General features: G+C 45.3%; 1 protein-coding gene and 1 non-coding gene across 33 annotated transcripts in view; one reads left to right on the forward strand and one right to left on the reverse strand.

The window, feature by feature from the left end:
• Positions 1-16,070, reverse strand: part of ELMOD3 (ELMO domain containing 3) — a 66,156-nt gene that overhangs the window by 11,788 nt on the left and 38,298 nt on the right. For 30 of the 32 annotated variants that reach the window (XR_013402664.1, XR_013402663.1, XM_077959121.1 and 27 more), the window contains 5 exons: positions 15,112-15,180; positions 14,035-14,126; positions 12,406-12,529; positions 12,045-12,167; positions 6,118-6,248 (listed from right to left, as the gene is read on the reverse strand). Coding sequence is in view for 30 of the 32 variants with exons in the window: in XM_077959121.1 (XP_077815247.1) it covers positions 6,118-6,248; positions 12,045-12,167; positions 12,406-12,529; positions 14,035-14,126; positions 15,112-15,180 (539 nt within the window). In the remaining 2 variants the exon portion in view is untranslated. The remainder of the gene's footprint in view (positions 1-6,117; positions 6,249-12,044; positions 12,168-12,405; positions 12,530-14,034; positions 14,127-15,111; positions 15,181-16,070) is intronic. The other 2 variants (XM_028832346.2, XM_077959123.1) reach the window with 1 other exon arrangement.
• On the forward strand, positions 10,079-10,139 carry LOC114672002 (U7 small nuclear RNA). The gene has a single exon (XR_003722205.1). It is a non-coding gene; the product is annotated as a U7 small nuclear RNA (small nuclear RNA).

Raw genomic sequence — 16,070 nt, forward strand, 5'->3', positions numbered from 1 at the left:
TGGATTCTGAGTGGAGATGCCCCTGACCTTTGACAAATCTCCTATCCGTGCTTGGTACCAGAATGAGCTAATTTTATGGCTCAAACCAATAGGACAATTTGCTGAGGAGGGTCTGAGAGCACCCCCTCCAGAGAATCCCTGGTTTCCCCAAATTTGGTGAAGATCTTTGGCTGGGCACGCTGGCTCACACCTATCATCCCAACACTTTGGGAGGCCAAAGCAGGTGTATCACCTGAGGTCAGGAGTTCAAGACCAGCCTGACTAATATGGTGAAACTCCGTCTTTACTAAAAATACAAAAAATCAGCCGGGTGTGGTGGCAGGCACCTGTTTAACCCCAGCTACTCAGGAGACTGAGGCAGGAGACTTGCTTGAACCCGGGAGGTGGAGGTTGCAGTGAACCAAGATTGCGCCACTGCACTCCAGCCTGGGTGACAGAGTGAAACTCCATCTCAAAACAAACAAACAAGATCTAAAGTTTATTTTGTTGTACAACTCCTCTTTTTATTTGGAGTTTTACTTGTTTTTAACAAGGAAGGCAAGATTTCCTATTTCAATGACAATGGAAGGCAGGTAACTCCTTTCTGGAGTCTGAGCTCACTTCTAACAGGGAACATGAGCTGGTTTTTTGTTTTGTTTTTGTTTTTGTTTTTTTCCTGCTTCTAGGGTGGTAGACAGCAGTCTACAGCCTGAGACCCATCCCTAGATAAGTAACTGAATTATCTTGTTTTTAAATTAAGGTTATTACATCCATGTATCTTTCTGTATGTGCTTTTAAGGTGCTGGCCGAGTGGTGGCCCACACCTGTAATCCCAGCACTTTGGGAGGCCAAGGTGGGTGGGTCACCTGAGGTCAGGAGTTCGAGACCAGCCTGATCAACATAGTGAAACCCCATCTCTACTAAAAATACAAAAATTAGATGGACACGGTGGTGCACACCTGTAGTCCCAGCTACTCGGAATGCTGAGGCAGGAGAATCATTTGAACTGGGGAGGTGGAGGTTTCAGTGAGCAAAGATCACGTACTGCACTCCAGCCTGGGTGACAAAAATGAGACTCTGTTTCAAAAAAAAAAAAAAAAAAGTCCTTGCAACATTGAGTTACAGGGTTTTAACTCCTGGGTCTAAAAAAGAACACCATGTCCTGCTGAATCTTTTTTTTTTTTTTTTTTTGAGATGGAGTCTTGCTCTGTCGCCCAGGCTGGAGTGCAGTGGTGTGATCTTGGCCCACTACAAGCTCCACCTCCTGGGTTCATGCCATTCTCCTGCCTCAGCCAAGTAGCTGGGACTACAGGCACCCGCCACCACACCCAGTTAATTTTTTGTATCTTTAGTAGAGACGGGGTTCACCATGTTAGGCAGTAGGGTCTCGATCTCCTGACCTCGTGATCTGCCCGCCTTCGCCTCCCAAAGTGCTGGGATTACATGCGTGAGCCACTGCACCCACCCCTATGTCCTGCCAAATCTTTTTTTTTTTTTTTTTTTTTTTTTGAGACGGAGTCTCGCTCTGCCACCCAGGCTGGAGTGCAGTGGCCGGATTTCAGCTCACTGCAAGCTCCGCCTCCCGGGTTCACGCCATTCTCCTGCCTCAGCCTCCCGAGTAGCTGGGATTACAGGCGCCCGCCACCTCGCCTGGCTAGTTTTTTGTTTTTTTTTAGTAGAGACGGGGTTTCACCGTGTCAGCCAGGATGGTCTCGATCTCCTGACCTCGTGATCCGCCCGTCTCGGCCTCCCAAAGTGCTGGGATTACAGGCTTGAGCCACCGCTGCCAAATCTTAAACATTGACAGCAATTAAAGCCTCATCTTCAGGCCTGGTAGAAGATGCCAATCAGGATAAACTGCATCCCTAAGACACAGGGCCAGAAATTAAAGCTACTCAACTCCTCAAGGCCCAGGGACTCTTGCGGAAGAGGTGGGTGCATGAGATTGTAAGAGCTGATTTTTGAAAGATAAAATAGGTAAAGTTTCTTTATAAATTAATCATGAATGTCAAAGGTACACTGATGCAAAAGCAGCACATGACCCCCTGTGTCAAATTAACAAGATTTTCTTGAAGCATTAAGCAACTCCTTAAGAAAGGTTATAAAGGTTATAAAAGGCTTATGGAAGTTATATCTTATGGTCAAGATTAAAATTTTATAGATTGTTGATAAAATTTTGAAAAACAAATTTAATTGGCTTCATGCTGTTTTTATTAGGGCTTACTGATTGAAAAATCAGGTCTCTACTCTCAAGGAATGGATATTTTCACCTTCTTTTTGAAATCCTTGAGTTATCGCTTTGGTTAAAAGAATGACTTATTTTACAATGACCTGTGATCCTATTTTGTGATATCAAGTTTTAAACCTTTGATATTTGACAAACTTTCCAAAATCAAATCATAAATTATGTCTTTTTCTGACCTGATTAATCCTTTAAGATGTAAGTCTCCATAATGTCCAAAAATGACATAATTTGGCTTATTTGGTATAAAAATTGTATTTGGTATAAAAATTATATATTGTTAAATATGAAATGGTGTATTATTTTCTTTGGGCTGTATTTGTATAAATATGTTATTGGTGTGTGTTCTAAAATTATGGGAAACTCCTATAATTCTGATATAACTTAGTGTATATTATCAGTAATAATTATAACTGTTATGCTAAATTGTTGTGTGCCACAGAGGTAACAAATTTCCTTATGAACTGTGTCTTTGGATGGCTTCCCTAAAACTTTGTCATCCACAGACAATTGTTGTGTTGCTTGGTCCTCTTTAGAAGGTGGTTTTATAATCAGCTGTAATAGGCCGGGCATGGTGGTTCATGCCTATAATCTCAGCACTTTGGGAGGCTGAGGCGAGCATATCACTTGAGGTCAGGAGTTCAAGACCAGCCTAGCCAACATGGCAAAACCCTGTCTCTACTAATAATACAAAAATTAACTGGGTGTGGTGGCAGGTGCCTATAATCCCTGCTACTTGGGAGGCTGAGCAGTAGAATCGCTTGAACCTGGTAGGTGGAGGTTGCCATGAGCCAAGATCGCACCACTGCACTTCATCTTGCGCGACAGAGCAAGACTAGTCTAAAAATAAATGAATAATAATAATCATCTATAAAACTCTAACAGGGGCTCTTAAATGCAGGTTTCTGATAACTTTGAAGATTGTGACATCAGAATAGAGGATAAACTTTCAGACTCATGGAGAGCTCAAATGCTCATGAATATCAAAGCAGAACAGGAATTAACTGCATGGACTGAAATAATTTTTTTGGCTTTTTGCTTAAAACATTGCTGATCCTTTGTTTTGCTTTTCAGAGTCTTCAAACTTTTCTTTTGAGCTATTGACAGCTTTTAACAATTTAGTATATTCCTATGACCAAAATTTGGAACATATTTGTTTCTCTCTATCTGATTTCTCCAGGATTTGGAAACTATTTGTGAGTACTCTTAATTTATGGCAATATAGTTATTTGCATAAGTACAATAAGAATCTGTTTTCACTGGTAACAGGACACAACTGGAGAAACTGATTATTTTACCAAGGCTTTGACTGGAACCGTGTTCTTTCTTTCAAGGAATCAAACTTGATTTATGGAGCCAATAAAGCCCTTGGGAAACTGGCCTCATATTTTGTGTACACAGTCCCTGAACAGGGTTTCTGACTTGTGTTAAGTAAAGAATGTTACTTTACAACAGGCCCAGGAGCCCCAGGTTTATCTTGGAACCTCAAGAGGAGAGGAAATTCACCCAACTCATAGATATTTGATGGTACAAATCCATGGCAAGTCTTGGCTTTAAAAACGTCTTGCCTGAGATTCCTTCTAAATAACAAAGTCCCATCAAAGTCAATGTTTTAAAAAAGCCTATGTGAAAAATAATTATTCTTGCTGTATTTTATACAAATAATCTGGCCAAGTATTATAAAGCAAATCGTTCCTACCATGATTTGTCTTTAGTAAAAACAGGAAACTGGAGAAAGAAAAATTATGTTTTAAAAACTATAGTACACCTGTCATGAGATCCTAGTATTGCCTAATGTTTTTCAATTTTAATAATTTTCTACAGTTTGGGCTGAATTCTAATTTTCCTTGGCTACAAGTCTTCAAAATAATGCTTTTGGACAGGCACGGTGGCTCACATCTGTAATCCCAGCACTCTGGGAGGCTGAGGTGGGAGGATCACCAGGTCAGGAGTTTGAAACCAGCCTGACCAACATGGTGAAACCCCGTCTCTACTAAAAATACAAAAATTAGCTGGGTATGGTGGCGTGTGCCTGTAATCCTAGCTACTCAGGAGGCTGAGGCAGGAGAATCGCTTGAACCCGGAAGGCAAAGGTTGCAGTGCGCATGATCATGCCACTGCACTCCAGCCTGGGCAACAGGACAGAGCGAGACTCTGTCTCCAAAAAAACAAAACAAAACAAAATAATGTTTTCAATTTCTTTGCCTCCTTTTTTTTCCATTTTCCTAATTTGGAGTTACTGAAAACTAAGCCGTGCTTTCTTGCAGCCCTGCAAACTGAAGCCAGACAACTTCAGAAGAAAATAACAGCAACCTATTTACATACATAAGCCACTTTCATACCTGCTTACTGATATATAGACTTCAGAGTAATGTGTCTTATATTGATTTTCTAGGATTGTTCTTTTGTTTGTTGTTTTCTCCCTTCCTCCCCGTATTTTCTCTTCATAGGACATGAGACTTCACAACTTTCCAAAAATGAACTTTCCTAATAACTCAGAACCTATCCGTCTAGGAATAAACCATCCTAGCTATAAGAGATCAGATGAAACCTAAGACCAGAGATTCATTTTCTTCTAAAATGCTTTCTCCAAAAGATTTCAAAAAAGAAAAGGGGGAAAATGTGAAAGGAAAATATCTTGGGCCCCCAAAATCACTAAGCTAAAGCGAAATGTCAAGCCAGGAAATGCTTAGGGCAAACCTGCCTCCCATTCTATTCAAAGTTGCCCCTCTGCTCACTGAGACAAATGCATATCTGATTGCCTCCTTTGGAGAGGCTAATCAGAAATTCAAATGTAATCATTTATCTCTTATCTACCTATGACCTGGAAGCCCCCTCCCTGCTTCGGAGTCCTCCTGCTTTTGCTGCTAGTCATCCCACCTGGACCGAATGAATGTTCATTCTTACATATGTTAATTGATGTCTCATGTCTCCCTAAAATGTATAAAACCAAGCTGTGCTCTTATTATCTTGGGCACATATCATCAGGACCTCCTGAGGCTGTGCCATGGGCAGGCATGTGTTCTCAACCTTGGCAAAATAAACTTTCTAAATTAACTGAGACCTCAGATTTTCGGGGCTCACACTGTAAAAAGGAGAGTAGAGGTTCCTCTTCAAAGACTTTCCTCCCCATCTACTTAAGTTAAACAGTAACTTCTCTTAGAAGCAAAATTTATTCAAAGACCTCTGCTAACATTCTTAAATATCTACTAGCCATAATAAAGAAATCAATGTACTTTGTTTTTAGCTCCCACAATTTAGCCTAAATATTGCCCTGGCATGCTTATACTAGTCCAAGCAAGCATTAAGTCATAGCCTGTTCCTCATCCTTATTTGAAGGTGTTTTTTACCTTTCTCAGCATTCCACAAGTTACTTCCCCCTTCCTTTGTTCTCCTCTGCCTTTGCCTCTTTTAAAAAGTTCTAAGTTGCTAGCCAATCAGGACAAATACAGAATGTGAAGTCCCGTTCCAGCCAATAGAAACCGGACACAGCAGTAAAGTAGACGGGTCAAGTTATAAATGACCCTGTCTCCTTTATTCAGTGTACTCTTGTGGCAAAACTGCTAGCTAGTGTACCCTTTCTGTAGAAAGTTAAAAAATAGCCTTGCTGAAGAAATTAACGTTCAAGTGCTGTTTCTTTACGGCAGCAAAGAACAAGCATTTCTAACAACACTATGATTTCCATTCTGCAGATGAGGGAATCAAGGCTCTGAGGAGTTCAGGAACTTGCTTGAGCTACACAGCTAATAAACAGTAGAGGTCATATTTCAATGCAGGTCAGACTGATGGGGAAGCCCATTCCTGGTTTGTCTCAGCTGTCCTGGTAGCCCTCTGGGCCTCTCAGGTCCTAGCTCCACAGCCCCTTCCTTTCCTCTGGCTTCCCACCAAAGTCTCACCTGGATGTGGTGACGAGACAGGCGGAAAATCTCCTGTGCCATCAGCAAGGTCTTTGAGTCCATCACCAGGTACAGCAGATGCAGGAGGGCAAGGAAGCCTGCGCCTCTCAGGTCCGTGGCTGGATTCGCTCCTGTAACAGAGGCCATGAGGAAACAGGGTGTGGCAGCGAGCAATGTGTTAACAGCTTGCCGTGGGAAGCTGCCCTGACACTGGCCTCTTCCCAGGCTAGGAGAGCATGACAGCACAGGTCCACTTTCTGCCACACTTGTGGGGCTCATTCTAATGAGCTAAGCAGGGGCTACGCACCAAATGGGGATCCCAGCGCCCTAGGGCAGCCTCCCACATTAGTTTTCTTGCTGCTGTCTATGACCCTTGACAGTTACTTCTCCACAAAACAACCAGTGATCCTTTACAAAAAAGGCTGAATTTACAGTTCTGGAACAAGATGAATAATGCACTTTCTGCCTATTCCTCCCACTAAGTACAGCTAAAAGCCCTGGACATTACTATATAAAATAAACAGAAGACTCTGAAAGGAGGGAAGACAGACTTATTAAGAATCCTGAGAGCTGAGAAATGACTCTCTGGTGAATTCCTGGGTTTCTTTTTGCCTAATATATCCCAAGTGGTGCTGGAGAAGACAGCAACCGAGAAATGCCAATGGGAGCAGACTAAAAAGCCCCAAGGAAAGCTGCTCTCTCTAGCCAAAGCGTGGAGAAAGAGGCAGTGTAGCAAGACAGAAAGCTTTAGCCAACACCCACCCTATTGCAGCAAAACACCACAGAGAAAACTGTGGCCCTATCCCCACTCTTCTCCAGAAAAGGCGGAGTAGGGACCCTAGACTTCCATCCTGGCCTGACTGTCAAGGCACCCTTAGCTCCACAAGGGTAGCGTCAGAGAAGGACCAGTGGGGAGCTGGGACTTTATCTTTCCCAGGGGTAAGGAGCCCCCTTGCCTCCTGTGCGATGTGGAAGTCACATAGGAAGAGTAACGAGGTACCCCTGCCCCACCAGCCATGTTGGCCAGGCTGGTCTCGAACTTGGTATTAGTATAAGCCAAATGGGATACCTGGACTTCCACCCCCACCTGGCAGTAACAAGGTGACATCCCTCCTTCCCCTGCTGTCACAGTAACAGAGGAGGCTTGCTAAAGTAGATTTAAGTAAGATCCAGAGTCTCATACAAACTATCCAAAATGTCTAAGATACAATAAAAAATCACTTGTTACACCAAGAACTAGGTAATTCTCAATTTGAATGAGAAAAGATGATCAACAGATACCAACACTGAGATAACACAGTTGTTGGAATTATTTGACAAGGAATTTAAAGCAGCCGTGGTAGGCAAAATAATCCCCCCACCCCACGATGGCCATGTCCCCAGAAGCTATGACTATGTTATGTAACATAGCAAAGGGGATTAAGATTGCAGGTAGCACTAAGGTTGCTGATCAGCAGAAAGGGAGATGATCCTGGACTGTCTGGGTGGGTCCCATGTCATTGAAAGGGTCCTTAAAAGTGTAAAAGAAAGGCAGAAGCCCAGAGCCAGAGAAAGAGTTGTGAAGAATCGGGCTCAGAGAGATGCTGTTTCTGGCTTTGAAGATGGAGGAATGGAGGTGGCCTCCAGAAGCTGCAAAAGGCAAAGAAATGGATTCTCCTCCAGAGCCTCCAAAAAGAACACTGTGCTGCCAACACCTTGATCTTGAACACAGGTTCTCAGTGAGACCTGAGTCAGACTTCTGAACTAGAAAACTGTAAGATAATAATTTGTGTTGTTTTAAGCCACTAGGTTTGCGGTAATTTGTTACAGCAATGATAGAAAATGACTATAGTATCTACCATAGAATGCCTTTGGTAAGCAATTATGAACAAATACACTTCGAAATAATGAAAGAATAGAAAGTTTCAGTAAAGAAACAGCAGATATAAAGAATAACCAAATAGAAACTTTAGAACTGAAAAACAGAATAACTAGAACTAAAAACTCTCTGGATGGGGTCAACAGGAGAACAGAGACAGCAGAGGAAAGAATCCGTGAACTTGAATATGGGACAGTAACAATAGAATTACATAATATGAACAACAGAGGGACAGAAAAGCAAAAACCAAAATGAACAGAGCCTTAGAGATCTGAGGCTATAACAAAGATTTTTAAAAATGAACAAACATAGCATTTGTATCATTGGAATCCCACAAGAGAGGACAAAGTGTGGAGTTGAAGAAAGTATTCAAAGGAATCATGGCTGAAAATTGACTAAATTTGGTAAAAGACACAAACCTACAGACTCAAGATGCTGAGCTAACCTCAAACAAGAGAGGCCCAAAGAAATCCACACAATGACACACCACAGTCAAATTCCTGAAAACCAAAGACAAAGCAAAGATTTTTTTTTTTTTGAGACGGAGTCTTGCTCTGTTGCCCAGGCTGGAGTGCAGTGATGCGATCTCAGCTCGCTGCAACCTCCGCCTCCAAGTACCAAGTAGCTGGGACTATAGGCACGTGCCACCATGCCCAGCTAATTTTTGTATTTTTTTAGTAGAGACGGGGTTTCACCATATTGGCCAGGCTGGTCTTGAACTCCTGACCTCATGATCCGCCTGCCTCGGTCTCCCAAAATGCTGGGATTACAGGCGTGAGCCACTGCGCCCGGCCAGCAAAGATCTTTCTTTAGAGACAGTCTCACTTTGTCACCCAGGCTGGGGTGTAGTGTGATCCCAGCTCACTGCAGCTTCCACTTCTTGGGCTCAAGCGATCCTTCTGCCTCAGCCTGCCCAGTAGCTGGGACTACAGGCATGCGTCACCACACCTGGCTACTAAAAAAATTTTTTTTTTTTTGGCCAGGCATGGTGGCTCACGCCTGTAATCCCAGCACTTTGGGAGGCTCATGCAGGTGGATCACTTGAGGTCAGGAGTTCAAGACCAGCCTGGCCAACATGGTGAAACTCCATCTCTGCTAAAAAATACAAAAAAAAGCTGGGTGTGGTGGCACAGGCCTGTAGTCCCAGCTACTTAGAAGGCTAAGGCAGGAGAATTGCTTGAACCCGGGAGGTGGAGGTTGCAGTGAGCTGAGATCGTGCCACTGCACTCCAGCCTGGGCAACAGAGTGAGACTCCATCTCAAGAAAAAAAAAATATTTTTTTGTAGAGATAGGGTCTTGCAATGTTGCCCAGGCTGGTCTTGAACTTCTTGTCTCAAGCAATCCTCCTGTCTCGGCCTCCCAAACTGCTGGGATTACAAGTGTGAGCCACCATGCCTGGCACAGAAAAGATTTTGAAAGCAGAAAGAGACTATGAACTCCTTACTTACGAGGGAGAGATCATTCAAATGACAGTGGATTTCTCATCAGAAACTACGCAGGCCAGAAGGAAGCAGCACATTTTCAAGTGCTGAATAAAAAGAAGTGTCAACTGGAATTTTATATCCACAGAATTCAGAAGTGAAGAGGAAATTGAGACATTCTCAGATGAAGGAAAACAAAGACAATTTATAGCCAGCAGACCTATCCTAAGAGAATAACTAAAGGAAGTCCTTGAAATAGAAAAAAAATAAAAGAGGGAACTTTGGAATATTAGGAAGGAAGAACAAACAATGGAAAGAGTAAACACAACATTTTTCTTTTTCTTTTTCTTTTTTTTTTGAGACCAAGTCTCACTCTGTTGCCCAAGCTGGAGTGTAGTGGCGAGATCTCGGCTCACTGCAACCTCCACCTCCTGGGTTCAAGCGATTCTCCTGCCTCAGCCTCCCAAGTAGCTGGGATTACAGGCACGTGCCACCATGCCCAGCTAATTTTTGTATTTTTAGTAGAGACGGGGTTTCACTATTTTGGCCAGGGTGGTCTTGAACTCCTGATCTCGTGATCCTCCCACCTCAGCCTCCCAAAGTGCTGGAATTACAGGCGTGAGCCACTGTGCCTGGCCTAGATTTTCCTTTTTCTCCAGAGATTTAGAAATTACGTTTATTGCAGTGTCACAGCTCTTTTATAATTTGTCTAGCAGGTTTTCTGGTTCTTCACGAGAACCCCTCCTCAAAAAAATTATGTTTGTTGATTGAAACAAAAATCTTAACATTGCTGGTGCGATTCTCTATATATATAGAGGATACATTTAAGACGATTACATGATAGATGAGAGAGGGAACAGGGACGTAACCATGTTGCCACACCAACAGACCACCAGTTAATTAGGAGTACATAACGGTTCCTTTTATCTTTTTTTTAAATTTTTTAAAAATTTTTTTGAGACAGAGTCTTGTTCTGTCACCCAGGCTGGAGTGCAGTGGTGTGATCTTGGGTTCAACCTCCACCTCCCAGGTTCGAGCGATTCTCCTGCCTCAGCCTCCTGAGTAGCTGGGATTACACGTGCATGCCACTACACCCGGCTAATTTATGTATTTTCAGTAGAGATGGGGTTTCACCATGTTGGCCAGGCTGGTCTTGAACTCGACCTCAAGTCATCTGCCTGCCTCAGCCTCCCAATGTGCTGGGATTACAGGAGTGAGCCACTGTGCCCTGCCTTAAAGTTTCCTTTCAAAATTAAGATATTTCCCTATTCTATACAAATATAATTTGATATGGTTTTGTTTATTTTTATTTTTATTTTTTTGAGATGGAGTCTCACTCTGTCACCCAGGCTGAGTACAGTGGTGCAATCCCAGCTCACTGCAACCTCTTTTTCCTGGGTTCAAGCGATTCTCCTGCCTCAGCCTCCTGAGTAGCTGGGACTACAGGCACGTGCCACCACACCCGGCTAATTTTTGTATTTTTAGTAGAAATGGTGTTTTGTCATGTTGGCCAGGCTGGTCTTAAACTCCTGACCTCAGGTGATCCACCTGCCTTGGCCTCCCAAAGTGCTGGGATTACAGGCATGAGCAACCATGCCCGGCCAATTTGATATGGTTTTGAAAAAAAAATAGTACAACCTAAAAACTGGTAAAATGATTCTGTTTCACTCAGAAAGTAAAATAATATATGATAAAATTTTCATAAATATTTTTTAGAGAGGAAAAAACCCAAAAATGCCAGATTCTAAGTCACATCACTCCAGTGTTTTACATAGCACTTAGAGTAAATGTATACAACAGCCTAAAAGACGACCAAGTGATCTTTTCTCCTGTCACTTTCGTCTCCACCTCAGCCACACTCTCGCTATTTTTCTTTTCTGAGACAGAGTCTCCCTTTGTCACCTAGGCTGGAGTGCAGTGGTGCGATCTCCATTCACTGCAACCTCTGCCTCCCTGTGATTTTCCTGCCTCAGCCTCCTGAGTAGCTGAGATTACAGGCACGAGCCACCATGCCTGGCTAATTTTTATTTTTTATTTTTTTCCGATACAGAGTCTTGCTCTGTCGCCCAGGCTGGAGTACCATGGTGCAATCTCAGCTCACTACAACCTCCGCCTCCCAGGTTCAAGCAATTCTCCTGCCTCAGCCTCCTGAGTAGCTGGGATTACAGGTGCACACCACCATGCCTGGCTAAATTTTCTATTTTTAGTAGAGATGGGTTACACTATGTTGGCCAGGCTGGTCTCAAACTCTTGACCTCATGATCCACTTACCTCAGCCTCCCAAAGTGCTGGGATTACAGGCATGAGTCACCGCACCCGGCCCTAATTTTTGTATTTTTAGTAGAGATGGGGTTTCACCATGTTGGCCAGGCTGGTCTCGAACTCCAGACCTCAAGTGATCCACCCTCCTCAGCCTCCCAAAGTGCTGGGATTACAGGAATGAGCCACCACGCCAGACCTACTCTGGCTATTTTTCAAGCAGAGAAAGCAGGCGCCCCCTCACGGCTTTTGCATTTGCTACACCCTCCTCCCAGAATACTCCCCTGAGATCTTCCCCCTCATAGTGCTGGATGAGAACGACCTGGCCTCTCACTCTAGTCCTGGAATCAGAGGCATGAAAAAGAAGATGAGCTGCTCCTCCCTCTTACCCTGAAAGCCCAGGTCCTCCCAGTGGTCTCCATGAAGGGCACAGTCAAACTTGGAGCCGGTCAGCTTCTTATAGATGGTCTGGAGGACTCGGCCATGCACTGGGTCTTGGCTATCCAGGCCACCTGCCCCAAAACACACCCACACTGTCTGCCAGATTGCCCCTCATGGGAGAACTGGGTGCTTCTCAGAGAATGAGAGATCTGGACTGTGCTCAAGATTTCCAATTCTCAGCTCCCACTCTCACCCGCCAACCACGGTACATGCAATATTCCTGGCTTAGCCTCAGCAACAGGGTCAGCACACAGGGTCTTGCCTCACCGCAGATGCAGCAACTGCCCTGTGGGCTCACATTGCACTCACATTGAGCAATGGTCAGGACCAAGTCCCTTTCTTCCCAAAGGCCCTGGTGGAGCTTTGGAGGCCCGAAGAGGTAGTGTCGAAGGGCAGCAAGCCCAGTCCTTCGAATAGTTGGCTGGATTCTTTTCTGGGGAAGAAGTTGCAGGCAATGGGCAGAGTGCTGCTTCATCTCCCTTAACCAACTTCCCATCAGGCTCAGACCAGAGGCAGCGCTTGCAGAAAGTAATTCCCCCAGCTAGCTGGCTGGTCTTTGGGCCAGGGGAAGGAGGCAGAAGTTGCAAGGCACCTGTTGTCTCTAGAGCCGGGCTCTTCCAGCTCCCAGATTTTTTGCAAGGTGAAAGAGACATCCCCAAGGGTAGGTATTATCAGCCATTATTTGCATTTAGTCCTCTGGGCTTTTCCAGAACTAGCTATTCCACTAACTCCCACAGGGGTTACACATGCCCAGCTCCCCCAGGCAGTCAGACAAATGCCAGGACAGGTTTCCCAGGAGGTGGGGACTCACTGGAGTTAGATGACTCTGAGGGGTAGCTGGGATCTTTTGGTCACAACCAGCACTTCCCAAGTGAGGTCATGTTGGCTTCTCATGGCCCAGGGTCACTACTGCAAGCCTTAGAACATTCTGATTTCGGTAGCTTTTGGCTCTCTGGGTCCTATAAAACAACTTGGTTCCTATCTTTTTAGCCTCTCTCCCCTGAGCCAGGATTTAGGTAGAAGACCTGAAATCACATTTATCTAAATGTATTGTTACTCAATATGTCCCAGAAAGCTCCCCAGTTTTTTTTTATTTTTTACAGAGACAGGGTCCTACTCTGTTGCCCAGGTGTGATCATAGCTTACTGTAGGTTTGAACTCCTGGGCTCAAGTGACCCCCTCACCTCAAACTCCTCCAAAAGTGCTGGTATTACGGGTGTGAGCCACTATGCCCAGCACCTAACCCACCCCTAGCATTTATTCCCCCAAATATTTCTTCTTTTTCCAACTTATATCCCCCAGGCTGGAGTGCAGTGGCGGATCTCAGCTCACTGCAAGCTCCGCCTCCCGGGTTTACGCCATTCTCCTGCCTCAGCCTCCCGAGTAGCTGGGACTACAGGCGCCCGCCACCTCGCCCGGCTAGTTTTTTGTATTTTTTAGTAGAGACGGGGTTTCACCGTGTTAGTCAGGATGGTCTCGATCTCCTGACCTCGTGATTCGCCCGTCTCGGCCTCCCAAAGTGCTGGGATTACAGGCTTGAGCCACCACGCCCGGCCATATCTTTCTTAAATTCCTAAATAGCTTCTGGTTCCTTGAGGGAATTGAAGGTTTTCCTCCACTGGCCATGAATTACTCAGCTCCCTCAACAGTATGCCTTGCCTAGTATTTGATTCTAGATGTCCCCATCCCTAAAAGGGAAGAGTAGAGAAACAGTTATACAGGCCCCTGAATGACAGGGCCACAGAAGCTGTAAGGGCACAGTCCCACAAAAGCTACCAAGGCCCCAAATGAAGTATGGGTCCTAGGCCACCCATGATCCTGGGCACCAAGATCTTAGGGGAGATTGGCTTGCCCAGTGCCCTATCCTGGTGGGACAGAAGCTTGGCTCCTAGGGAAAAGGCACTTTGCTTGAGACTCCAAACCCTGCTACCATCATACCTTGAAGGAGGAAAGGTCCACAGTCTGGAAGTGCTGCAGGGCCTCGCTGAAGGAGATTAGCTGCCCAGGCTGCTCTGAGTTAGCCTGGCTCCCTGTGGCAAAAGGGAAGACATGCCAGGATTTATAGGAGTCATTCTGTCAGCAAACATTTACTGAGGTCCTCCTACTTGTCACCTCCAAGCCAAGCACTGACTTTCAGTTGAACATCAGACACCTACAGCTACAACCAATCTTCTTTCAAGAGGCTGGCATTATCTGCGAAGATGACTCTCTTTTTGGACTAGGCTATTCAGTCATGCTAGGCCAACCTCTGCAGTGAGTATGGGGCACATTTGCCCCACAAGGCGACCCCTAAATTCTCTCATCTGTGAGGGGGCAAGTCACTGCCTGGGGTGGGTACCCACATAAGAGCATGCAACCAGTTTGTTTAGGGGCCTTTCCTAATTTCCACTCTTCCCTTCTTACACCCTGTATAGGAACCCCCAACCACACACCTCTGTTATAGCCAATAGGGAATTAACTGATCAGTTAGCAATATAGGTGATGGCTGATACTATTCACTGGCCCCAGGAGCTCAATAGAGGCTCAGGCTAGATATAAGTCCTAGTTCTATTGCTTCATCCAAACCTCTTAGAAAGAAACAGGAGACAATTTTTATTCAGCCTTCAGAGCCTTCCAGCAGATTGCTTCAGCTCCCATCCCCAGAGATTTCCTTGTGCAGTAAACAACCTGAGCAGCCTCACACAGGGGCCCTGTCTCCACCCTCCTGCCCAACCTCGCCACTCTGTAGAAGCTGCCCTAACCAAGGTCAACCCTGTCTTCTCTCACGGCTGGGTGGAAGATGGACAGGGATGGCAGCCCTTTCTCCATGGCCTTCACTCTGGTTTCCTCCATAGATAGGATGTCATCATATTCTGATTTGAAAAAGATATTGTAATCTATGTTATATAGTTAAAATGAGCACTCTTAGGAATTCTGTCTCCTAGTCCCAGACTCACAGAAACATTTGCCATATGTGTGAATGTTGCCTTTGCTGGCAGAGGGGCTATGGGGAGACAGCAGCATTCCTACAGTTACCTGTCTCTGGCTGGATGGTGTCCACAGCTTCCCATTCTTCTTGGGCTCTGACCACCTCTGTACTCACAACTGCAATAGTGGGAGAAAAGGAGACCCTCTGAGATCTAGGTATGTCTGGGCCTCTACTGCAGACCCCAGCCTTGTCTGCCTGCCTTGGGCCTAATTTTTTTTTTTAAGAGATGGGGTCTCACTGTGTTGCCCAGACTGGAGTACAGTGGCTATTCACAGGCATGATCCCACTATTGATCAGCACAGGATTTTTGAACTGCTCCATTTCTGACCTGGGCCAGTTCACCCTTCCTTAGGCCACCTGGTGGTCCCCCACTCCTGGGTGGTCCCCATATTGATGCTGAACTTAGTGGGGCCACCTGATCAGCACAGCATACTACAGCCCAGAACTCCTGGACTCAAGCAATCCTCCTGCCTCAGCCTCCTGAGCACCTGGGACTACAGGCATGCACTACCACATCCGGCTGCCTTGGGTCTTAACACCCTCTGATCCTCTCCTCACAGGTTTGCTAGAGTGAGCTTTCGAAAAGTAAGATCGGGCCAGGCGCGGTAGCTCACGCCTGTAATTCTAGCACTTTGGGAGGCCGAGGCGGGCGAATCACAAGGTCAGGAGATCAAGACCATCCTGGCTAACACAGTGAAACCCTGTCTCTACTAAAAATACAAAAAATAAGCTGGGCATGGTGGCAGGCGCCTGTAGTCCCAGCTACTCCAGAGGCTGAGGCAGGAGAATGTGTGAACCCGGGAGGCGGAGCTTGCAGTCAGCAGAGATCGTGGCACTGCACTTCAGCCTGGGCGACACAGCGAGACTCCGCCTTAAAAAAAAAGTAAGATCAGACATCACTGCTCAAAACCCTCCAGGGATTCTCCATAGTCCTCAGGATAAAACCCATATTCTACAGCACAGTATCCACATAACTTCACGATCTACAGATGGTTCCTAACTCGTG

Source organism: Macaca mulatta, chromosome 13 (genome assembly GCF_049350105.2).
Source record: "Macaca mulatta isolate MMU2019108-1 chromosome 13, T2T-MMU8v2.0, whole genome shotgun sequence".
NCBI lineage: Eukaryota > Metazoa > Chordata > Mammalia > Primates > Cercopithecidae > Macaca > Macaca mulatta.